The following is a 26,828-nucleotide window of genomic DNA, read 5'->3' as shown; positions in this document are numbered from 1 at the left end:
GTAAATGTTTAATCAGTTACATTGAAGTGTAATCAGTTTTAAATATGTGGAGTTGCCAGAGCAAGGTGTAATTAAACCCAAATATCATGGTACTAAATTACAAAAAGAAACTAAAGACAGTGCAGTTCCACATACAGTAAAAACAAATGTTGACATTTGAATCTTTCCGTAGACAACCATTGTTTACAGATGGAATGATTAGTTCAACTTCATCTGAGAAAAACTATGTTTACCACAGAAATATTCTTGTCTATATATATATATATGTTATATATTATATCTACATTCTCAAATCTTTACCGATGAAAAATGCATGAAGTGTTTCAGATTGACAACTCTGCCAACTAAGGTTATCTGTGATTGAAGCTCAATGTGATCTACTCAAGAAACTCCACACCCATTTTCATGCTTGCGACACCACATTGACAAACACACATAATGTTCTAGATTCTCAACAGTGCCTACGATGGTTATCAGTGTTTGATTTTTAAACAAAAGTTATTATGATGAATAAATTCTCGACCAATTTACACAGCCACGACGCACCGTTTACAAATCTATGTATGTTCCAGATTGACTGACTGAGCCAGACAGCTCCGCCCACGATGGTCATCTACATCTGGAACAAAAAAGTGATTCGGCGCAAGAACTTCCCCATCCACTTACTGCGCGTCTACACGCTCAAGAAATACAGCGTATGATGACCGGGTTGTGACAGGAGCCTCGCGATGGGAGGTCTGGAGTTCGAGTTCGGTTGAGTGACCACGATGGCCTTCTCTCACCCGTTCTCGTTCGCGATCGTCAGTTGTGTCCTACCGTGGTTGTTGTTGTGCGCAGTACGTACCAAACAGCCGGTATCCGTCCGCCTCCCCCTCTCGCCACCCCCCACCACCCGCAACAGAACCCCTCAGCATGCGTGAGTATACCTCTATATACCGTATAGACTAAGATATGTTTTACGGTAGGTGTCTCAAAGGAGGCTAGCTCAGATTGTATCCAAGTTTGGCACATAATGTGGTTCGTTTGGTCAAGATTTTTAAATGGATACGACATTAAGCAGAATCCAATGGAAAATAGCCACAAATCGATATTTTATCCTTAGTGGAATGTACAAACGTAATAGTAACACGTCTTGATAAGTCATCACTAGATATGTGTATTTTAAGAAATAACTAGTTTAAAAATTATTGTATTTCTAAAAAACGAACGTCACCCAAGAGTCATGTGCATAGTTAAACTATTGGAGTTAATCAGTTTGGTCGGTCTCCGAAACTAATACATAAAATAAGTATGAGTTCCAGTGTTTTATTACTGTAAAACTGAGATCTTCTAAATTTTCATTTCTACCCAACATATAAAAACTTCCTCGGAGAATTAATAACATTCATTAATTTAGTTATTTTAACACTTTTTACTGTGATTTGCTTTTTTATTCAAACTACTATCACTCTAAATACGCTGCAAAGATTTATTTTATTTTCTGGTTAAGCAAAGTAGCTAGATTTACTATGGAATAAAATTTAAAAAAATATTTAAAAATAGCTGGTTCTTATTATAATTATTGCGGTATTATGTAGTTACGTAAGCAGCAACTGTACAGTGAGTAGTGATCAACAAAATATTTTGAAACTATATACTGTATTATGAAGTCTTCCCTATCTAATATTCTTCACTTTTCAATTAGTTCACTTCAATACAATGTCCATTAACAATCATGTCGCTGTCATACACTATTCACTACTTACAAAGCTATAAATCTTCATAGTCTATTTAACGTATAAAAGGGGCAAATTCGTGAACATTAAGGATAGAATTTTTCAGCATCCTCGGCTCCACCTCGAGCTCTCATACATCTCTCTTTCTCTCCCTCTAAGAGACTAAATGACATTCCCCTCTGTAGTATCGGAATAGTTTCCCAATCAATATAAATTATATTAGTAAGTACTCTATACTGCAAATAGCAGTAAAGCTCGGTATTTCCGCTAAGCTCGCGTTTGTACATTTTCCATTACAGATTGACCCAGTTAACTGGGGATTAGGCGAGAGTAATCGGATCCTGTAGTTAACACTCGCAATTGGTACGAAATAGCGTGTTGGCTATCCGAATGAATGTTTGTGTATACACAATATCAACTGCGTGTTCAATTGAGGCAACTGTGATTGAATGTTGGTCGGGATTTGTAGGAGACAAACCGCTTTTTAATGCGGCTCACTGATTGTTTGTGATAGTCAAATAAATGGCTTTCCCTCGATCATACGCTTTCAAAATTGGCATTGTGTGGCTTCTTTAAAATTCCGAGAGGGTGTTTCCTCTAATGGATTTGTTAATACTTGGTAATAATAATAATATATTCCTATACCATTCTGACAGTTAATAATAATTTAATTGAAAATGACAAACTTATGCTTAATTTCTTGAATGAAATAGTTTAGTTGACTTAATATAATCTCTTGAGTACAATCTTTAAACAGGTAGTCACGTAACTCATTTAATATATGAAAACACCAGAAAGGTATTTGGTGTATTAACGTCTCGTTATAGACGATATTCACCTTTGAGAAGCCCCTCACAAATTCCACAGCACAGTCCACCACCAAACCACCTTTGACACGCGCCGGTGTGTCGTAGTCCAGATTTTGATTTGTTGTGTGATTTATTTGTCCGTTTTCTTCAGGGAGTTGATCGATCACCATATCTTTTTATCGTCAGTTTTTAAAAGTGGTCATTCTGTGCTGTTCTTGAAGTTTTCTCTGCCTCTAGTATCGTATTGGTAAATATTTCTATATATAATGTAATGAAAATAACTAAAACCCTTTAAATTAAAACTTTTTATTACATACACGTGTTTCGGTTTTTAACCATCTTCAGTGTACATTAACCTCTAAATAAATAAATAAATAATAAACAATTAGATATACACATGTGGACCTTTTAAACATATGTTAAATTTAAATGACACAGTTGTAATTTTCTTATTATCATATGTTAGTTTGCTTATTTAAACGCATATGTGACAGATACGGCCAGATACAAAATAATTGAATCGGAAAAAGTGAGCGCTCTGTGGTGTAATGGTAGCACATTCACCCGGCAAGTGAGAGATCCGGGTTCGACTCCCGGCGGAGCAAGTACTTTTTGTGATTCAATGTTTATTGAAATTAAATAAGGCTATTGCCATTTATACAATTTAACGTAAATAAAAGTCGTTTTGACAGGTGTTTAGTCTTCCGATCATATGTTATTTTGCTTATTTAAACGCATATGTGACAGATACGGCCAGATACAAAATAATTGAATCGGAAAAAGTGAGCGCTCTGTGGTGTAATGGTAGCACATTCACCCGGCAAGTGAGATATCCGGGTTCGACTCCCGGCGGAGCAAGTACTTTTTGTGATTCAATGTTTATTGAAATTAAATAAGGCTATTGCCATTTATACAATTTAACGTAAATAAAAGTCGTTTGACAGGTGTTTGGTCTTCCGATCATATGTTAGTTTACTTATTTAAACGCATATGTGACAGATACGGCCAGATACAAAATAATTGAATCGGAAAAAGTGAGCGCTCTGTGGTGTAATGGTAGCACATTCACCCGGCAAGTGAGAGATCCGGGTTCGACTCCCGGCGGAGCAAGTACTTTTTGTGATTCAATGTTTATTGAAATTATATATATATATATATATATATATATATATATATATATTTCAGTAAACATTGAATCACTAAAATATCTTCCTATATACCAACCTCATGTAGTTTCTGGAACTCTGAAGTCAGAAAGTGAAACAGTTTTTATAAGTACATCTACTAGTGAAACAACTCTAATTTCTCTTTAATATTTTATGAGTTTTATTGAATAACTCTAAAAAATACATTAAAAGTTGAATTATTTAAAGCCCGGTGCTGAGTAATTCTAAATTCAAAGTTCTTAGCTTTTAGGTTTACACCCTAGGATGTAATAAAAGTTGGAGCTCTATGTAATTTGAGTAGACAAATTTTAGGTGCATACTATTCGATATTGTTCATGGATAATAAATTCAGATATTATGCAACATTCTGTATGTTTTTATTTTAGGTTTAAGCATGTATGAACACTTCTGGTTCGAATTAATTTTATTTCTGACGATCAAGAATATACGAATACGTACGTCTGAAAAGCCTACATCGGTCTAAACCGTATACTTATGGTATTGGTCTAAGGTGTTTCTGGTGCCATAGTTGCGTTTACCTTGTTTTCCGATCAAGAAAATATATATGAGTACATACGGAGCTCTGAAAACCCTACTTATGTAAAAGTAAGAAAAATAACTAAGGTAGGTTTTTAATAGTCTCTAGCAAAGTAGAGACAGTACTTTTTTCTATTATGTCTACATTACACTATTGATGAAGCACTGCATTTTTAATATTCACTCAAATTTTCATTTGAAAGTGTGTTTTTACAAAAACTTCCTATTGTATTATCTGGATAATCAACAATGATTACAAAAGAAGGTTGACATATAAAGTGCTGTTTACATTAAGACTTACTCTATGGTTTCATAATATTAATGTAAAGAAATTTAAAATAGCACTAAATTATTTTAAAATATTATTGTACAAAAATATGTATTGTATTAAAAACATTATAATTTTTCTGCTGATTACTTTTTAACAGCAAATTTTAGTAAATAGCGTGTTTTTGCTGCAATGCACTTCTTATAGGAATTTTCGCAATTATAGAGGCCAGGGGGCGGAGCCCTGAAGCCTAAGAGAAAAATCATTCCCTAGTGCGCCACTAGAGCACAACAAATTTTATGTCTCTATCTTTAAAGGTTTTTAGCTGGGTGTTTCTGAATCGGTCAGTCAGGAAATTTCTTTATATATAGACTGGATGTCATTTAAGTCCTGATACACCTGGGTATATTCAAAACTGATTGAGATATCTATGTACAACTTCATCATACCTATGTAAATACTTTTTTGGACTTTTTGGAGGGTTAAACTATTTTTCCACTTTAAAAAAAGGGGTTAGAGGGGGTAACTTAAACATTTTTTTTTAACCCCTATCTTGTAACGTGTAATATGTGTATATATCTGTGTGTGTGTGTGTGTGTGTGTGTGTGTGTGTGTGTGTGTGTGTGTGTGTGTGTGTGTGTGTGTGTGTGTGTGTGTGTGTGTGTGTGTGTGTGTGTGTGTGTGTGTGTGTGTGTGTGTGTGTGTGTGTGTGTGTGTGTGTGTGTGTGTGTGTGTGTGTGTGTGTGTGTGTGTGTGTGTGTGTGTGTGTGTGTGTGTGTGTGTGTGTGTGTGTGTGTGTGTGTGTGTGTGTGTGTGTGTGTGTGTGTGTGTGTGTGTGTGTGTGTGTGTGTGTGTGTGTGTGTGTGTACATGTATATATATTGAGAGTAAGATATATTTGAAAAGTAAACAATACTAGGATCTCCAAACTGGCGGGAAGGTTTGTTAACATTACACCATCCATATATCCCGTACATTCAATTATTTATAAATAAACTTTTTTCTACTACATACTCGTACGTGTGGTTTGGTTAAAATAGTCAAAGTTATAGTTAAGTGAAAGGGCAAATATACCTTCATTAATTTTGAAAGTTTACATTTATATATTTATGTTGAAACTATTATATATTTAAAATAAAATTTATTTTGAAGCCATATACAATTATTAATAGGTATTCATTTTCTAATATTACACTTCTTTTGCTTTAGCAATACTTTTTTGGGGGAGTTGACCGTTGATTAAATTAATGCTTATGATATGTCCGTTACAAAATTGAAATCATTTTTAATTATTAACCGTTACATTTACTTTCAGAAATATTTTATTGCTTCAAAATCTCATGGCAAAGTTGATAAGAAAACTCTAATTTAAAGCTTTTTTGTAAATATGAATTAGTAAAGAATTCTAAATAATAATAGTTTTCCTGTAGATCTTATATGAGTTAATCGTATGTTGTTCTTCACTCACTTATAACGGTAGCCAAATTATTGATGGGTCAACATTGGAACCCTGAAACTATCACACCAATTCGTGTTAGACAGCGCAAATATGCATGTTATTTTATCGTTTTTGCTCAGTAAGGTTTATCACTTCAACCTTGGTTCCATTACTCAGGTCTTATTAGTATCGGCTGGAATTTTTCAGTAACCAACTGGACTACATGCCTCACTCATGACACTGTATCCAAACAATCTTGTAACCTCAGAAGTGCAGAGAAAAGCGTCATTGCCTACCGTGTATGCCCTCTCCAATAGTTTTCCAATCAATTTTCTGAACTAAAAGTCATCAATGTTTGCACAAAATGTCACCTTACGTGGTTTACACGTAATAATTAGTGGGTATTTTTAGATTTATAAAGACAACTTCACAGCACCAAGAGAAATTAAATTCACTAAATATCAGCAAAATCATTGATGATATAGACGGTATTCTAAAACAGCACGCTAGAAAATAGGCAAATTGTGGCTGGTCTGCATATCCCCTTTACACACCACGCCTAACCCTATTGCCAGTTTTGGAAAAAACCGATCCCCTTTTAACATATACATCATTTACAGTCAACAAACTGTATATTATACGTACATTTTATTTTATTGGTACGTTTAACAGATAATATATAAATCAAGCTCACAATATGTGACATCATAACGGGAACAGCTGTTGGTCGGCTGCGATATGTCAACTACTCAAATGCCATTTCACTATTTTTGTGTGGGTTACAATACTTAACGTTTTTAGTAGAATGGTGGATTAAAATAAAATTTTACTTAGTAAATAATAAAATAATACAGCTTTATAAACAGCACGAACCTTTTACCCTACGCATCAGTGAACTATACTCGTGATCTGTTGTCAAAAGAGTGATTAAAGGAAGCGCTTCAACTCATCTCTGGAACTTATAATTGAAGTTATATTCCGACAAAAAGATTGATGGAGATGAGTTCAAAAGTGATGAAAAGAAATAATTACACTCTCACCATAACTCTTGTAGGGCGTTTCGTGCTTGTCTGGCTGTGCCAATTTATCACTTCCGTCTGTTAGACCGGCATAACGGCATCCATTACAGACTCCATAATTAATTATCTAAGTGACACATTTTCTTCACCAGTAGACACTGATAGCTCTGCGGACAAGAGAAAGGGTCACCTTTAGGTGTCACTGGAGAACAATGCCTGCGTTTTATTCCAATTGTGGGTTTGTAAGACATGGTTTTAAGCAACGAAGATGTCATAAAGGAATTACTATGAGACGAATGACTGTGTCAAGTATTTGTTAAAATTATAGAAGTGTGTTGTAGGAAATAATATGCGACGGCAATTCTCTTTCAAAATTTAAAAAAATTCGAAGTACAATCTTTGGGAAGGCTGTGCTTTTATTACTTGAAAAATTAACTAATATGTCTATAGTTTGAAAAACTCAAATAAAAACTCAAATATTAGCTTACACTAGTAAATTAGCATTGGGTACCTCAAGTCAACCCTAGTCCTAATCCGGTAGGTACAAGGGAGGGCGGTAGATGGATCCAAGTGTGACGTCGCATCGTAAACTTGACATCAATGTACGAGTAGTAATCTATAATTATTCACTCAAAACCCATTGAATTTATTATAATATAACTAACATGAAAACTATAAAAATAACTCAAACAATTTAAAACGTTAGTTTAAATCTGTCGGTATTCATAGCCTGTTCAGTTACTATTCATTGCAAATGTGTTTTATTGCAGCTTGTTTTATTAACTGATTAGTAGAGGCTATCAGGAAAAAAACGCCTTTCATATTACATTAATTAAAGTATATTATACTCAGTTTGCGTTATATGTATTGTCGTATGGAAGAAGAAAGTCCCATACATGCAGCCGTATTATTAAATAGTATTATTAACATATCATACAACGCTGGAATGATTTTTTCGGTCAGATTAATTTTACTTTTCTCAATTTTACTTTGAGATTAATTGTTTTCTCAAAGTTAAATCCATATTTTCTGAAATTATCGTATTCTTCAACACGTATTATTTTAAAAAAGAGACCAATATACTCTCCCCTCTTCTTACACTAACCATAAAATATGTAATTGCGTGTATGTGTTCACTTCCTAACTTAAATCCTGGACAAGTTACTGATACTTTATCTAGAAAGCATTACATTTTGTAGATTCCTTAGGAAGGTTTTTACAAAATAATATGATTCAGCTTAGTTAAATTTTGCTTCCACTTATATTTTTACAGTTTGATATCTGTTTTCAACATCTATTTACATTTTCAGCATTTGGACATTTTGAGTGCTCTAATATTTTTAAATTATACAAAATATAGTTTTTTAAAACAATACAAAAAAATTTAAAATTTTTAAAATCAAACATATATTTAATTATATATATACTTTTTATTTTAAAATGTAAATGTATATATATTTTTTATTATTAAAATTCAAACACATTTTTGGGTGTATATCTTACTATGAAAAAATTAAAAATATTTTTTCAAAACCTCCAACTTCAGTTGTCAGTTATACAAATTTGAATTCCCTGGCTATAATTAAAAACATCAATACAATAATTTATAGAATCCGAGACGTGGCAGTCTGCAATATCTCGTTCACTCACTAACAATGAAGCGACAGAGCTTATTACTCGGCTCCTAAGCTGTACAATAGGCTCTCTGTCGTATCATGACTCAAGACACATTTCATATATATTTAAACATCCATTATCACATGATCTCCTTAGACGGGCTCATCATGTTGAAAATCAGCACTTCATGTGGCCATCTATTTTTCTATTAATGGTCTACTGTAATATTTATTGTACTCGCTTTTGTATTGGTTTTAAGTTAATGCATTTTTACAGCATTGATGCCATTCTACAATTTTGGTTTCGCATGGATAAACTTTATAGGGCATTAAATCAATAAAATAAAAATATTATTTATCATTGTTATATGACTTACGTATCGATAAAGGTGCTGGTGTTTTTGCAGTGAAGTACATAATTTTACGAATATTTTAACATATTTTCAGTGCAAATATCAACTGATACAAATACAACTAAAAATCACAAGTTTTGATGAAAAATTATATTTATAGATAGTATATAACACGGAAACGTTCATAGACTATATATACACCTCGCTACATGTAATCATACAAAGAACATGCTTATTTCAACAGTTGTTTAGCCTATTTATTCTTTCTTTTAGTAGAGAAGGACAAAGGACTCATAGTTAATTCCAAGATGTCTAGTCTGAGCCTTTTCGATGTGGCCCCTAATTATTTGGCCAAGGTTAATCATTCATTTCTCCATACGATCTACATTTTATTTGTACCATTATATGTATATATAATATGATAATATCTTAGGCCTGTTTGATTATCTAGCTCCTCGAACCTTACCTTCAATGATATTAATAACGTTGTCATTGTCTCGGAACGTGTAACTATTATAATTATCGTAGGATTTTATAGAAATCATTTGTCTGCTTTCAATTATTTCTTTAAACAATTTCACACAGTATTTTTTTCTCCAGCTTCTATTAGTCATAGGCACTAAATCTACATTTCTGATGCTTTCTTATAATTTATTTTCGTAATTCTCTTCTATTAACAAATGAACTAGACAACAGAACCTAGGGCTGGAACCTAACTTGTTTGTGATTGTAACCTCTTTATTTTTTAGAAGTAATAAATATAATAAAGAACTACGTGGAAAGTATTTAAGTTAAATAAAAGCACATTCATCATAAATTTTTAAACTTTGACAGAGTTATTGACTTTGCAATAGTCGCCTAACTACGCAACAGCAATAATATGCATAAACAACTACTTTCCCTAATTGAGAGTAATTTTTACACAAAAATGAGTTTATTTTAAGTTACTTATTAAAAATCTTAGCATTTGCAGTATTTTTCTTTCCTCAATACGGCCTGCACTATGGCAAATTACGACAGATAATTTCATGTAGAAGTACCCTATAATTAAAAAATATTGTAAGCTGAAATCTGTGTAGCAAATAATCACAGCCACGTCCCACCGCCAGACCTAGTATTACTATTCACGGAACCTAGTGAATCCTGTTAACTGAAGCTGATTTCGGATTTCAATTCTAAAGTTTGGTTTGTATTATACCTTATAAGTTACGGATTATAAGATGTAGACTCATAAAAGACTCATTTGATTATATCATAGCTTGGCTTAGTACGAATCTAAAAAAACACACCTTACCTTCAAATTGTTATCAATTTGTCTCCCTCCTACCGTAAAAACTTTCTGTAAATACATTCTTACATAACTGCTTTTTAAATAAAATCACAATCAAAGAATGACTGCTCCTGGATCATTTCAGTTTAAGAACCAACTTTTATCTGAGTTGTTTAATGGTGTTTCTTATCAGTTTAGTTAGCCTTGTTATCTACAACTTTCCGGCCTTTAACCACGACCACTTAAACTTTATTAGAATTTCTGTTTAAATACTTTACAATCCTTAGTGTAATGTACTTTTTACTCAGCTCACTAAGCTCTACGACATACAATTTATTGCTATTGGAAGTTTTCTTCTATAATTTAACAACACTTAATAAATAGTAATTATTGGATCATGTTTTAGGACTATAGTTGGAAAGAATGTTTACTGGATAAGTGCAATCGAAGCATCTAGCTTATGTGAAAATAAATAGTGTAATTCGGCTGAACCTTATTCATACGCGATACCTGGAAAGCTGTGCTATGCATGTTTGTCTTTACCATAAGAAGACTCTCTTCAGTGTAGTGATTTAGCATTTCAGGAAAAATAAACACAATCTCTTAAATAGACTTTAATGTAACTGTAGTTGTATTTCAATTTAGAGGACATAAATGAGATAAACTAATAAGATTTACACAGCTCATATATATTACATTTAGGAATTCTTAAAACATTGTTAGTAATTAGAATATCCAGTAACTATACCAGAAGGATTTTGCTAGTTAGTTCAGTTCAGTTTAAATGAGATTTTATTGACATTTATTTAGTTTTTATGAGCCTGTAAAAATATTTATAACTAAATTAGAAAATTGTCTTAAGCAATATGTTTGAACAATGGAAACTCCCAGAAATTATTTTAATTGTTCTCTTATTCAGACCTATTCTAACTCCTTACAGATTTCTTTCAAATTGAGATATACAAGTAAGATGTTGGGAAAATGTTTATACTGAAAAATACACGTATACATAATGTATCTGAATACACCTTCGGAATACCATTCAGCCAGACTAATGAACGTTTGGACGAACAGAGTTTATGTTTTCTAGTTACACGTACCGGATTACCACCAACGCTATAAGAAAGGAGGCTCAGTCTTAATAGGTTAAAACAGTTGACATTATTTTATAGGTTTTGTATTCAATTAAGAATATTCTTTACAGATATTGAGCAGAAAATGAGTTTGATAAGTTAAGTAGTGTGCCGAATATAAGGGGAACCCTTCATAACAAATATTTATGTGACCGTGTTGAGAAAATTATTTGTACTATCAAGTTTCGTTACCATTCTTTGCTATCAAGTGATATTTTTGTTTCTTTGTTATCCCTTATGATTTTCAACGGTCTGGCTATTCATACAAATCTTCTATAAATATAATGTATTATTCTTATGAATTACATAATTATTCTCCTATACGTTGACACTTGACATCCAATTCATTATAACATAATGGCATTATACATATGTATATTATTAAATTTTTATTATCATTAGGTTTAAATTTTTTTTCTGAAACAGAAACGTTATTATATTTTTTAAAAGGAAAACGTATCACTTGAGATAAGTATTTGTTTATATACGTGAGAACCGCTTAGTACAATTCTGTAATCTATATTTATTACATATGCTATCTTTGTCGGAAATCCAAAATAACTCCTAATGTTTAATATTGTACTATCTTGAGGAAATAAATATTTACATGAATATTAGATTCTTAAAATTTGTTATGATTGATATTGCTACTATTCTAGCTGCATACCATATTCGTAAATAGATTTCAATTCAAATTTAATAAAATATTTAATTATAACTAGTTACGTAATATTTTAAGAAAGATTTTTAGTTGATTTAATATTCTTGTTTTCGGAATTAATGAATCATATGACATCAAAAAAATCATTATTTACCCATTCATTGAAAAACCATGTTCTTTAAATGTTATATTTAATAATTGAGTCGGTTTGCCAAATACTATTTTGTTCTTATCATTCATTTTAATTGCTGAGATTTTAGGTATATTTCATAGAGATCTGCTCATTTTATGTTCCGTTGCATTTACCATTTTTATATATGACAAGGAAGTTAAAATTCTTACGACCAAAATTCTACGTTTAATTTGAAGAAGATATTAGATCAGTTATAACACACAATAACAATACGAAACTTGAAGGTTCAAACACCTTTCTGTGAATTGCTACAAACTCCACGAAGTATCCTAATATTTTATCTAAATATTTCTTGTTATTAAATTATAAATGATTTTATTTTATAAAGTAAGGATAGTTATATATGTAGAATCAAGGATTTTGAGCTACCAAAAATGGCAGGGCTGATGAGCACTTGGTTACCGTTTACAATAGAAATCTATACTTACTGTTTCCAGTGGAGTATTTTAAACCTGCAAATACAACTCCCAGAGATTCAAACTTAATTATCCCAATAGACAGACGCGGGCAGTGTTGAGAGGAGGTCTCCGGGGTGCGGCAACCGAGGGGGGGGGAGTGGTTACAGTTTACCTTCTCCCTATGGAATGTTTCCGTACAGAGCTTCCGCCCTGGGCACCCGGGACACACACTTTATTTCTAACCCTCATCTCTTTGTTGAGAGATTATTCTGGACATTTAACTTAACGGAGGGTCAAATTACAATGGATTACACAGGGAAACGTTAAGCATAGGAGATCAATATGTGTCCACCCTCTCCCTGTCCCTCATCACTGCTAGATATATTTCTAGGTCAGCTCAATCTGATCTAACTTTTACTAAATCCTTTGGATGTAGCTACTTTCTAATGCACGCCTCCTCCCCCTACCCCCCCCCCCCCACAATAGAGGCAACTCAGAAAAACCATTTTATTTTGATAGTTCCTTTTTTGGTAGTCCAATTTACCAGCTACTTTCCACCATCTGAATTGCAATACACAGTATATACAGTATATTGTATCACATACATGTAATCAATGTAAAACAGTCTTCAAATATAGGTTTTGGGTTCAGGTGTCAAATTACTATTTCCAAAGCTTATAGAAGAACAAAGAATTTTTCTACAGATATTGTCTTTATTTATCATTTGTTGGAAATAGTAGTGAAGATAGTGTTATATAATTTGATAATAGTTGGATGGTTTACTCACATGTAGGTATGATGAATATACATAAATATGAATTTGACAAACATTTCACAAATACAGTCTTGTATTTATCTACACTTGAATTATAAAAACAGTCTTATCTATATTTTCGTTAAATCCATACCATTATGTTCATTGTATTGTTGTAATGGTTGTGTATTTCATACAAGTATGTGGTATAACGCACGCTAAAAAATGAATTGAAAAAGGAAGTGACAAATTAGGCTCAAATAAAAAGCTTATATTTACATTTTCTTTCAACAACACTAAATATCTATTTTTGAGCTGATATTAATTAGTTTTGAGGTCATTTACTTGTAGAACCAATGTAATTGTGAAAATTCGAAATTTCTATTTTTATGGTGAAAACTCTCCTCTAGAATTTAGTTGTCAATGTTAAACAGGTCACATTGTAAAACAAACCAGTTCTTCACAAAAATATGAGCTTAAAAGATGTCAATAACAAAAACCAGTTACTAAAATATAATTAATAAGAGTATTTATCATGGTTGTTACTTATTTTCGGACGCAAAATCCACGAACACTGATTAAAGTATTGATACTTAACGTAACAGTTACATATATCAACTACTTTTACAACAAAGTATTTTATTTAAAACTTTTTACTAAACATTTTTACCTGCAATGCCTATAAAATCATTTACTAAGAAGAGTTTAAATTATTTACAGTTGATCAGGTAAAAGGATAGGAATTTTTCGAATAGAATAAAGTTTTTGTTGCAATTTTTGACAATTGATATTTAGGTCATTTACAAATATGTATACAATCCAAGAGCCAAGTTGCATTGCATAAGCACACAACATGGGTTTCTCGAAATCAATACGGAAATTATTTATGAGAAATAAATTGATTGTCATAAGAACTAAGTTTGGCGAAGGGTGAAATGAGAGGGTATCCGAGGGGATGATGGAAGGAAAATCTTTATTATTAAATATATATTTGTCCTAGTTCTATACCACTGTCAGGAAACTTTATAAAGACAATAAAAGTCACTACTTTAAGTGTATTTATATGATCCACTTATGCTAAGTGGTTGGTTTTCAATGTGTGCAACTAAGAAAAATGTGATCTGAAAAAAATCTATAATTTCATATTTTAAACATTTTTATACTCTGCCATTTTGAGCCCCACCAAACTAGCGTGGCTGATGATTGATTCTTTCTTAGGGAAAATTATCGATTTCAAGAACAACTACGTTGTGTGCTTATACAATTTAAATTTACTCTCGTTTCTGGAGTGTTAAACAAGATATTGATTTTTAAATAAAATATTTATGTATCTACGCATTATTTCTGATCGGTTAAAACTCTTTTCAGAAGCTTAAACTCTGTTTTAATATGAATACAAACAGTTGTACCTAATTCTCTCATACAGGATAGATGACACTTCACAGCTTCTGTAACTATGATCTGAGGTAAGAACTTATCATTCATCTTTAAACGAATCTTCAAGGGTGAATAAAATATTAATGGTGGCCTTTTTTTTCTGGACTCGGCGTGTCTTCTTTTGTCAAGAATACAATGAAAATCTTCAGAGCATGTGTGTATTTCCCAGGTTATATCAGACCTTGGGGGAAACATGGTACACATTTCTCCACGAGATAATGAAGGTTTATTTAATAGCCTACTAAATTACAGATTTATAATCATTTTTAACCAAAGAACTAATGCTCCTTACTCAAAAAACTGTTATGTATTTTAAAATATTTTGCAAAATACGACATTGACTTCCGTGTGACTTGCAAGAAAATCATACAACAGATAACAATAAATTAAAATTGATACGAAAATATTTATTCACGTTCGCCCAAAACGTCTCTTAAATATTACAAAACAAAATATAATTAAATGGTACAAGATCTTTAACAGAATGTCCTCCTTGGTTAAGAAAATTAAAGTAAGCAACATTAATTTATAAATTAAAATGTTTATCTATAAAGACATAACTTAATGGGCAGTAACTGCCTTATAAAAGATTTTGCAGTAATCGGCAAAATATTAGAAAACTACGTTTAATTGCTAACTAAGTTTCAACATATATTTAGATATCACTTTGGTTTTTAAATAGCTTTAATATTATTAATCAGGTATAATTCAAACCCGACTACAGTTATAAAGTAAAATATTAAATTATTATACATTAAGAGATTTTATGATTAGTTCATTTACCAGTTCCAACTATGACAAAGTTTCTATGACTTTAAATGGTTTTAAAACGTATTTTAAACATTTTTGGCCACCATTATGAAACTTTACAACACATAAGAAATACGTTTGTAACAGAAATTAATTAAAGGATTCTGAAATAATTAAATGTTTATTCCTCAGTTAGTCACAGACGAAGAATAAAACTTGTAACAACTCATCTTGAAACCCTATTTTATAGAATTCAGTTGAATGAATATTGTACTTGTCATTGCATAAACTGCTGGTTACCAAAACCATTAGTTAAGAATCGTAGTAGGGCCTACTTGTATCATTGCTGTAATTTTAATTATGATTGTATTATTATTATTTAATTGTTAATCACTATATGGAAGACTTCTTGACACATTAAGAGATATATGTTTTTGTCCATTTGTTTTCCTATGCTATACAGTAACTAACATATGCAGTGACTTACAAATAACAACTGGGGATATAAACAGTTTCGTATTAGACTTATTAGACTGGATTTTCAATGACGGATTGTTCCCAACAAACTCCAATTATAGGCCTCTATAGATGGGGGGAAATAAACAAAGGATCAATGAATGTGTGATAACCGCCTAATGGCCTCTTTAAGTAAAGAGGTTCATTAAGGATCTATCAAAAAGCATTCATTGGATTTGATGCACGTAAAGTTTTTATATACCTAAGGAAAGACAAACTTCAGTCTTTACAGACACCTTAGCAGCCATTAGCATCTCTTTAAATCTCTCAATGGCAAGGGTGAACAACCAGAGGAACAGACATCAGCGTACTCATTCTTCTAATGTGCATGATCTAATCAGAATCAAAGTGAAGCCAATCAATATATACCCTTGATTCGTAGTTTAACCACAGAACAATATTTTTTCATTAAGGGGCTTTCTTTAATCTCTGTAATCCCTATTCAATCTTTTCCCCTTTCGAATTTCACAGAAACCTCCTAATTAGGTGACTTGAGGATAAGATTGGCCAGTCCATTCTTAGAACTAAGATTCATATAACTGGAGAAAAGGTCCAATACAAGTACCTACATTGAAGTGGCGGATTCCCACTGGTGGTTTTATTATATCAAAAATAGAGGTCATTAATAGGTGTAGCTGTCAAAAAAGGTGTAACTCAGAAAGCAAAAAAATAATATTGGAGTATGATAGCGATCTGCCCTCAATTTAGATATGTTTTAACAAAATAAACAGTTTCAATCCATCTTTTAATTGCTTCTTTCCTCTATATTGTTTCAATTAGGCACGCTGCAGGTAAATTACTTTATTTTCGTTCAGGACATGACCGCTCGCCAAATTGTGTGCAACGGCATGCAACAATATATCTGAATTGAATAGCACTTTACAGACTTTACGTTGCCAAAACTGTTCGAAGACCCCGTCGGATGGGTTATCAAAGTAAATTTCAAAGCTCGTGTATTCTCAGTATGTGACATGTGTTGTAATTATGTTGTTTGCTGAATATAAAATAGTGAGTCTTATGCTTTGAGATAACAGTTTTTTTATTAATGTGGCACAAGGTGTTTGAAAGGGCCATATTGTTATTTATTTACCTTCATAAAGTGATATTCCGTTATTTATTTTAGTTATCATTGAACTGTTACATGTTTATGTTAGTCGTCGGCTTATGACATCTTTCATTGCAAGTCATAGTGATAATTTTCAATTTGAGTAAGTAACTGAACTGAAATTTTATAATAAATATTAAAAATCAATTATAACGTTTAAATGATTGTAAACATTTCCGTTCTATAACAAAAGTATAAAACACTCCAGCCAGGAGTAAGTATTGCTAAGTATGTCTGCACAGTGCCCTGTTAGACATGTAACTATAATAATAATAATAATAATAATAATTTTATTGCTTTAGAACATGTACATGTTATAGCAATTGTCAAAGAAGAAAATAAGCTAAAATTTTGGATTCATACATTACATCTAGGTTACTTTTCGTACATACAATTAATTCCATCCATCCTACTGCTCATTTATTCGAATTTCCCACTCTAGCACCAGCGTCCAGTCAGCCAATTATGTGGTCACCCAAACATGTGCCATGAACTCGTCTGTATTGTAAAAAAGCTTCTGAGAGCAAATGCACTTTTCAGACGAGTTTTAAATGCCTTAGGCATTGCGGCACTTTTTATGAAATTTGGCAGTTTGTTGACAAACTGAGCTCCTGCCTGAGAAGGCAAGCGCTCATGTACTACCGTCCTGTGTCTCACAGTTCGGTAGTTGTCCCTGCCTCTAGTCTCATATGAGTGTATATCACTACCTCTGATGAGATTGCATTTTGACTTGAAAAACATAGACGTCTCTAGAAATGTAGAGGCAGGGTAATGTCAACAGTTTCAGTTTTTCTGAATGCTGGTCTGCACGACTCTCTCCATTGTAGTTTTGCAATTGTTCGAACGGCTTTTTTTTTTTGGAGTGTAAACACTCTAGAGAAATGTGTATTTGCACAGCCTCCCCACAAGACCACTCCGTATGGACAGGTGGGGGTATATCAATCCATAGTACGCCGTCATCAGTACCTGAGTTGGGCAGTATTTGGATAGCTGCCTCAAAACATAAATGCCTGAGGACAATTTTTGAACAAACGTTGTCTACATGACTATCCCATGTCAACCCTCGATCAAGGTGTATTCCAAGGAATTTAGTCGAGTAGACTTCTTCGATCTCAGTCTCCTCCAACATCACTATAGGACTTTGATCAGAGACGTCGGCCGCAAACGAAATTGAACAAACACCACCGATTTTGACGGGTTTGTTTTAAGATTGAGCTCATTGAAATGTTGAATTAAGTTGTTGAGCTCAGTGAATGTTGTCATTTCAAGTTGTGTGTTTGATTTTTCTTTGAAACAGAGAGTCGTGTCCATCGGCATACTGGACTATTCGTCCTTGGTGCAAAGATGAGCCAGCATCGTTGAACATACAATAGGAAAGAGTAGCGGACTGAGAATGGAGCCCTGAGAGGAACACCACAACCCAGCTCACCCCCCCTCCGACCGTACGTCAGAAATTTTTACGAATTGTGTTTCTATTACTGAGATACGATTCAAGCCACAAGAGTGGCACTCCCTCGTATCCCGTAATACTCCCAGTCTGTGAATTAGGGTGTTGTGATCAACGCAGTCAAATGCTTTAGATAAGTCAAGAAACACACTAAGTGTGTCTCTATGACTTTCAATTCCCTTCTACTATCATCTCGACCAGCCCAACGACTGCGTCTATTGTCGACTTCCCATTTCGGAAACCGAACTGGTTTGATGATAGTAAGTTGTGTTTTTCCAAAAAATTCAAGAGTCGACTGAGGAAGATCTTTTCAAAAACTTTACTGAAAACTGGTAAAAATTGAGATGGGACGGATAATTTTGAACTAATTTGGGGTCACCTTTTTTGAAATATCGGGGTGATTTTGGGCTTTTTTTCAGAGAGGATGGAAAAATTCCTGAGCGGAGAGAGAGATTTATCAAATGTTCAAGCGGCCTGAACAGGTGCTGTGCACATTGCTTAAGAAGCCACATTGAAAACATGATTTAAATCGTTTGATTTTTTTGAAGGAAGATCTCTTATCACTCTGGCAATTTCCCTCTTCTGTAGTAGGAGCCAGAGCCATAGAAGCTGCTGGGCTCCTTACCAAAGTGGAAATGTGGCTGATGCTGCTTTGGACTGAATCCTTGGTCACACCAACCGAGGCAAAAAAATTATTGAAAGCGTCCGCGACTTTGGCTGCATCGCTGACTTGATCGTTTCCAATCTGAAGCTCAATTTGTCTTTCAGTTGGTGGACTTTTATTTTTAATGATAGCCCATGCCGTTTTTTGAAAAATTGTTTTGACGTGAGCAATTTTTTGGTGACGTCATATGCTTTTGCAGCTCTGATCACCCTTTTTATAAATCCGCTTGTAATTTGTAAAAAAAATTTTGATAGCCTCGTCACTCGAGTGCTTGTTGATTTCAGAGTAAAAATCGTAATTTCTCTCCCTTGAAACCAAAATGCCTCTTGTAATCCATTCACATTTTTGTATTGTAGCCTTTTGATGGATTGTTTTTTAGGGGACAGCTCACGTTCAGATGGAAAATAAAAGTGTCTTCAAAGTTTTTGAATTGTAATTCAACGGGATCTCTAAAATTTAGGCAGTTCCAACTCTCTCTCGAAAGAAAAGAGTTTAGAAGAGCAATGTTTGAGGGCTTTGTGTTTCTGATTGTTGTTTGTATGATTGGGTCCCGTGCTGGTTTGAGACCACTGACAATGGCCTGTTTGGCCATAGTGGTCTGAGATGGCTTGTGTTGATCACAGACACCCGGAGGTCAGTCAAGTTTGATATGATGTTATCTATCGCAGTCGCTGAAGTGCCGGTAATCCTTGTTGGTGTGTCTATTGAACAGACAAGACCGAAGGACCCCAACAAGTCAGCGAAATGTTTCGTCAAGGGGACTATCGATATCTAGGACATCAATGTTAAAATCTCCCATGACGATAAATTTTCGATCCCTCCTTGTCATGTCAGTCAGAAGTTTTTTCAAATTTGGAAAAGAATTGTTTTTTCATCTCCGTTTGGGGACCTGTATACTCCAATTACTTGGATTGTGCTGTTGTTTCTGTGAATGTTTACCCCTGTGACTTCTAAGTCTTTGTCAGTTGTGCTTTCGACAGAAACAGGGGTAAACGAAAGATTGTTCCGAGCAAAAAACCGCAACACCCCCCACCTTTGGCTGAGGTGCGACAGCATTTGTTAGCCAATTGGTAATTTTGAATGTTGAAGTGTTCAATGTTGCTGCTGTTAAATCCGTGTTCGGATATGACTAGCACGTCGGGAAGAAGCTCTTCGCACAAGAGGGAAAGTTCCATTCTCTTGTTTGTAGCCATTTGTGCATTTTGATGCAAAAATGTCAAGCTATCTGAAAATTTGTTTTTCGAATTTGTTTTTTTAAATTTCGATTTGAGGTCAGTCAATTTGTTTTGGTGACTAGTAGTGGGTTCCCCTAAAAAATTTTGTTTTTCTAATATATTGCCATGCTGCTGGTGGTCCTGTGCTCTTAAACGGCGTCAGCGAATGATTCAAAATGCAACACCCTTGGCTGCTTTGGCGTCTCCTGAAGATCGGGTTCCGGTCCTCCTTCGGTTCTCGACATAGCAGTGGGCAGTGAGTGGCTAGATGCAAGCGACAAGCGGAGGTTTGTGGCGGCGAAGGTCTGGTGCCATGGTGGCCAGGTGCGCAATCATGAGGCACGTCAGTAGTCGCTTCCCACTCTCGCAAAGATGCTGGCCGTGAGAGGTGAATAACTGTCGCCCGATGCGGCTAATGTCGAGCATCTCCACTCCCTCACTCCGAACACAGAGCTCGCTGATGTAGGCATTTGCTACTCTGATGGTCTCCTGTATCGGGCTATCGGGGGGCAGATCGTGCCTTGGAAATAAAAGGCGTTGACTATACAGAAGGCACTTAAACGATCATTTCCAGAGATCATATTTCTTCTCGAAAATCATCCACTTAAAATGTTGTATTAATAACATATTTTATGTTTCAGGGCGGGGACCCCGGTCCAGTTGCGCCTAGCTGTCGCCTACTCGGCCCACTACGATGTGGTAGTGACCCGGGCGGTCAACCGCACCTTGACCGCACTGTCCGCCGACCTAACCGCCGCGGGCTTCTCCCTCACCCCCATCTACAGCCCGCTGCCAACAACCTTCTCAGCCCCCTACCTCGCCGACCTCAGTGCCGCGTGGGCTAACCGGTCCGTCGTCGCGGTACTCGTGTTCGCTACCGACGGTCCCGGCCTCACGCCTGCCCTCGCCGCCGCCGCCTCCGACCTCCCCGTCCTTTGGGCCACCGGTGAGGTCGGCGACGGCTACCTCAGCAGGGTCAGTGAAATCTTTACATTTGCATGTTTTAAAACTTAGTATTACTGTCTTACCTAATATTACTAAGTAATAGGTATTACTTGTAGTATTATATATTATTTATTTAACATCAACTATTTTCTCTTCGGTGATTATTTGCTTTTTTTACTGTTAACCTGAAAAACAAGGAGTATGCAGAAAAAGACGCGATTTCAATACTCGCTCAGTTTTTAACATACTAAATGAACTCTGTTATACGCCATTTTATTAAAAGAAAAAACCCACATGTCGAGATTTTTTCTTTGCCTTGGCTGTACCATTGAACAATTTTAGTAGTAGGTTTTTACGATTAATCGATTAAATTAAAAAATTTCACACTGCGGATAGATATTTTATTTAAACTTTTTCAATTGATATAAATGGAATTATATTTTTTACCTTCTTTATTGTGGGTACTCTTTCGTATTCAAGCTTTTAATCAATAAATATATACGGCTAATATTAATTAGAACTAATACAACTTTGCAACAAATCGATAACCATGTATTTAAATGTTATTATGATACAATATGGTTGGCCGACTTTCAATTCGAAACGAGAAATAATTCCACATTACATTAAAATCATTTAAATTTTGTTTTATTCAAAATACAATACTTGTTAATGTTACTAAATAACTACATAAACCTTGAGGATTTCGATCTAGAAACAATTATCATTTCAGTTTTTCGTGTTTTCAAAAGCGTGTTTAACCAGTAATCTTGTATTTTCCAACACTTTGGTACTAAAGGACCAAACTACTCCTACTACTACTTTGGTTTTAGTTTATCAGGCTGAGTTTTTGGTTTTTGCTAGAAGATGGTGACTTGAGGGCAAATGTTTATATAAACAATTTGAAAGCATTTTAACTCTACTCATATGACACTGAGATAAACAGTGAGGTTATGTTGTATACCTGTCATAGCCATCGTATGCTTAAGCACATCTCACGTGAAATATTCAACGAATACTTTATAAGTTACGTAAAATAGATGTGTAGTGGTGTATTTCTTTTCTAGAGAATGTTAATTTTTAATAACTTTAACACTTCCTGCAATATGAACGCAAATAAAGTGAAAAGAGGGCAAAATAGGACAAACATTATAAAGATGGTTCTTGTACAGATACTACTGAACACTTTCAGTATATTTATGAATGTAAGAAGAGAAAACATTATTTGATTCCGCGGAGCCTCTGCAGTTCAGGTCCTTATTTTTGTTTAGATAAATCTTTATACGAGATAAGTCTTTAAATCTCGTATATCCATAATATTATTTAATATTTTTACGGAAGTGATATATGTATTTATAGTTTGTATTTAATAATAATTGATGTGCCATATTTACGTTGTATGATAAATTGAGATAAATTGTTAATTTAAACGATTGCACTAGTCTCGGCTCTTGCAGTAAGAGCCTTAATTGTGTTTTTCAAACAACAGATCATTAGTCTTACTAAACTACTATAGGCGTTCGAAATGGGTATTCTATCTCAATTTATCTGAGATACTTTCCTATTGGCACTGTATTTTCCACATTGTAATTTATGTTTATAATTGTCTCCCTACTGTTGCTTAAGAACAGTACGAAACTACATTATCGAATTGGACCACTTCACACGTACGGAAAATACAGATCAGAGACGAATTCATAACAATTTCGCGCCTTAGCACCTGTTCACTCGTAAAATAAACGTAATACATCTCTAAAATGGAATTCATTGGCGTATATATTAATGAGGTGACTTATTTCCTTCATAACAATTCGCCAGTAATTATACTAATAAAATTAATACTTAGTCTTTGGCATCGAAGAATAGTAAAATATTCCGTTTGAAAATCCTCTGATTCAGTTTTCAGTGTTATGTAAATCGATTGGAACACCAAGAACGGGAAATGGGACAAGTTTAGCTCATCTGATACGAAAAGTAAGTTTGTAAACTCAGAAGCGGTTAAGTTTCCCTACAGTCACACACGAGAATTAGGGTTAACTGACTGGATGTGATCCTGGAAACACTTAATTGAATGGTTTAGTTTGATTCACCTACACGAAAGCACTTACGTGCTGATTAAATTATCCATTTGTGTATATCCTACTCAGTTAAGTCATTTGGTTCTACGGCTAAATACCCACCTGACAGTTCTTAGCAATCTTAATTCTTCTGAGAGAGTATTTGTAGACAAACATTTCCATCATGAAACCCATTTAATTTATGCAAAGAGTGTACAACTCGGAATTATTGTCTACAGTTAAAATTTAAACATGAGTATTTCATAATCATTTATTACTGGTGGGTAATTACTTTCAATGTAAAAAAGGAAAATGCTCAAATAAAACTTTGTCACCTAATCTCTCTTTAATTGGAAATTGCATTTAATGTGTTTACCAGGACTCTGGTGGAAAACGTTCTGCTACGCCTAAAAAATTTTAATTTGACATTTAAAAGTCTGTTATTGCGATAGATGATTAGAGTTTATAGGGTTTTTTATTATAAAATTAGAACTTTTCAGAATAAGGAAAATGTACAAATCCTCCAATACTTCCCAAATTAGTACTTACTACCTTAATATACTTACTAGATAAACTTTTTGTTTAACTTTAAATAATATGAAACGCTAAATATAAACTTGTCTGATTGTTATCACTGTACTAGAACTATTTCCTAAAAGAATGTTCATATTTATGTTTTTAAGTATTTTCTGGTATCAGCGTACGAGTAAATGGTAGTTGTAAATCAGTAAACTGTTGTAAATACTTATTTATTACTGTACTTTGTCTGCTTTTATAGTATGTCTGTCAGTACTCTTTTACTTCTAGGTAGGCTTAAATCATTATTTACAGTACGTCAGTTTATCCTTTACTTTTTTGTTCCCTCACTTTTAATATTATACAGAAAGTACAATATTAACCACACGATCTCTTTTGTGATTATTTGTTTACGAGTCTCAGTTATAAAAGCCAAATAAAATTTAACTGAATTACCGATTATAACATTTAAAAAATTATGATATATTGTCTTCATAATAGATCTGAAAATCGTATTTTAATATTTCAGCCAAGGCACGATGGTTGGAATATTTCCTACCTTAAATAAAAGCCGTGAACTACAATATAGTAAACTCCTGGGAATATTGAGCTCATTGGAAATTAAATGTATGATTTAAAAAATCTAGTAACAGAGGGCCATATGAATCACGGATATTTTTGTGTTACAATCTGATTCCAATTATTAATTCTCTTAAGACTCCCAGGAAGACATTCATTCATAATTTTCAGCTTGTAATATAATTATCCCATTGTTCCTAATTATTCCTATGGCAAAACAACAGCAGATATAAAATCTTGTTGGATATTGCTCTAATTTGAATTATGGAAAAATTCATAATTATGCCAGTTTAATTACCGGTATAGCTACTCACAATTCGTTAGCTTTTACTAAACCGTTTTCATTGTTAATCTTCGATCAACTGATTTGCGTTTCACACGTGAACACAGTGCAGACAGAACACGTGTAACCGGCCGGTATAAGTAAAACAGAAACATCAAGAATTAAATCTCTTGAGAAGAGAGAAAATCAGATCCTCTTCCTTGTTATTTCTCTAGAGCCTCACTATGACAGTCAGAGATAAGTTTGCGAGATAACTAACTGTTTCGTGTTACGTCCTCCTCCTCTCAGCAAGGAATTATACAGATTCTAGGTCACAGTTTAAGATAACTGTTGCGTTTTTACCACTTTATATCGCTATTGGTTGATCACTTCAGGTTTAACTTTACCAAATATATTATGTAATATTTTTGACGTATTTCAAACCGTTTCCATAAAACTTACTCAATAATACTCAAGGTAGAATCATAAAACTTAAAAATTATATACTTCATATAAAAACATCTAAGATATGTTTGACAAAACATAAGTTTAATCATACTAAAAGAAAAAAATGTATGGCGTTAAACACATTAAGTTCCAAACAAATTCCAGATAAACCAAAATAAAACATGTTTTTACCATTCTAAATTTATTTTTTCGATTTAGTGGGAGGCAAGATTACTGTTTTAATTTTAAACACTTTGGATGGCTTCTGCACATGTATTTTGGAAAAAAAACACAAAAATCTAAATTTGAAGAAGGGGCTTGTATTCGATATATAATTTGTTAGTATCACTTAATTTAAAATCAGAGGCAAACCAATTTATTCGTTTTATTGTGTGAGACCCTTCAGAAACAAAGTTATTTTAGACACCACAAAAGTTAATTTAAAATTAAATGATGTAACAAAAATCTGACTTTATGGAGTTTTATTATGTGCCTTAGCCTTATACTCTTATTTTAATTATTACAAACATCAAGGAAGGGACTATTTCACTGTTCCACGTTATATATTTAACTACACTTATAGTTATGATTCTATACTTATGAAATAATAATAATATGCATAGGTTTTATATATAATAGATAATAATGCATATACATATATATATATATATATATATATATATATATATATATATATATATATAGATGTTCAGTATCATAAAAAATTAAGTTTCTTTAATGCCCATGAATCAGTTGTAGAATGGAAATTATCCTCCTCTGAAAAACTATCAAATGAAAAATTATTTGTATATGAAAAGCGGAAATGTCTTCTAGAAGACTCAAAAACATTTCTAAGGAGGAATAGTAAGCTTATTGTGAGATTTATGGAAATAAAATAAAGTGATATCACTGATAGGATTACTTTAAACATTTTATATGTACATTTTCTACGCTACTCATAACATGTTATATTTACGAGTTGGTAGAGAGTTATTGTAACGAATAATGGAATTGGTAAAAGTAAAGACTACCACACTAATGTCATGAAGAATTTGCATTGCTGATGAGCCACCGAAGTGAACTTGTTACTGAGATGTAGGAGAGGAGAGACCGTGGTCTGTGGTCCGCGCGGTCTTATCCCCAAACCTCAGTGGCCTGTCTGACCATCGCGGCTCTTCCATCCGGGAAATGTCTCAACAATGTTTTAACTTCATTGTCACTACAATTCTAGCTTTCATTGGAATCTAAATATATTTGTGGTAAACCTAGAGTAAAATTAGTAAATAGCGATTGTAATGATAGTTTTACTAACTAGAACTCTGATGACTATAATAATAAACTATGCCAAGCATATTTATAATGTTTTAAATTATTATTTATGCTTTCTTCTTTTAAAGTTATTTTAGTCAATGATATAAATACAATACAAATATTAATTCAGCTGTATTTAGGAATTTTTGTTCAGAAATTGAGGTGACACAAAAATGTCATCCAAACCGTTCAAATTCGTTCGTTTACTGTGTAAATTTACATCAAAGAATGAACTTTACGGCCTAATGT

General features: G+C 33.4%; 1 protein-coding gene across 1 annotated transcript; it reads left to right on the top strand.

The window, feature by feature from the left end:
* Positions 1–456: 456 nt before the first annotated feature.
* LOC124368545 lies at positions 457–22,395 on the top strand. The gene is made up of 3 exons (XM_046825818.1): positions 457–916; positions 21,104–21,437; positions 22,381–22,395. Exons 1-3 carry the CDS (start codon positions 768–770, stop codon positions 22,393–22,395), a joined length of 498 nt encoding a protein of 165 aa, XP_046681774.1. The 5' UTR covers positions 457–767.
* Positions 22,396–26,828: the final 4,433 nt, after the last annotated feature.

This window comes from Homalodisca vitripennis, chromosome 1 (genome assembly GCF_021130785.1).
Source record: "Homalodisca vitripennis isolate AUS2020 chromosome 1, UT_GWSS_2.1, whole genome shotgun sequence".
In the NCBI taxonomy this organism is placed as follows: Eukaryota; Metazoa; Arthropoda; class Insecta; order Hemiptera; family Cicadellidae; genus Homalodisca; species Homalodisca vitripennis.
The sequence above is the reverse complement of the archived record's forward strand: the minus strand, read 5'-3'. Positions and strand labels throughout refer to the sequence as shown.

Excerpts from the sequence above, each read along its gene's own strand:
- LOC124368545 (XM_046825818.1), top strand. The coding sequence starts at position 768 with ATGGCCTTCTCTCACCCGTTCTCGTTCGCGATCGTCAGTTGTGTCCTA. Across the intron at positions 917-21,103 it reads AACAGAACCCCTCAGCATGC|GGCGGGGACCCCGGTCCAGT; the intron begins GTGAGTATACCT and ends TTTATGTTTCAG.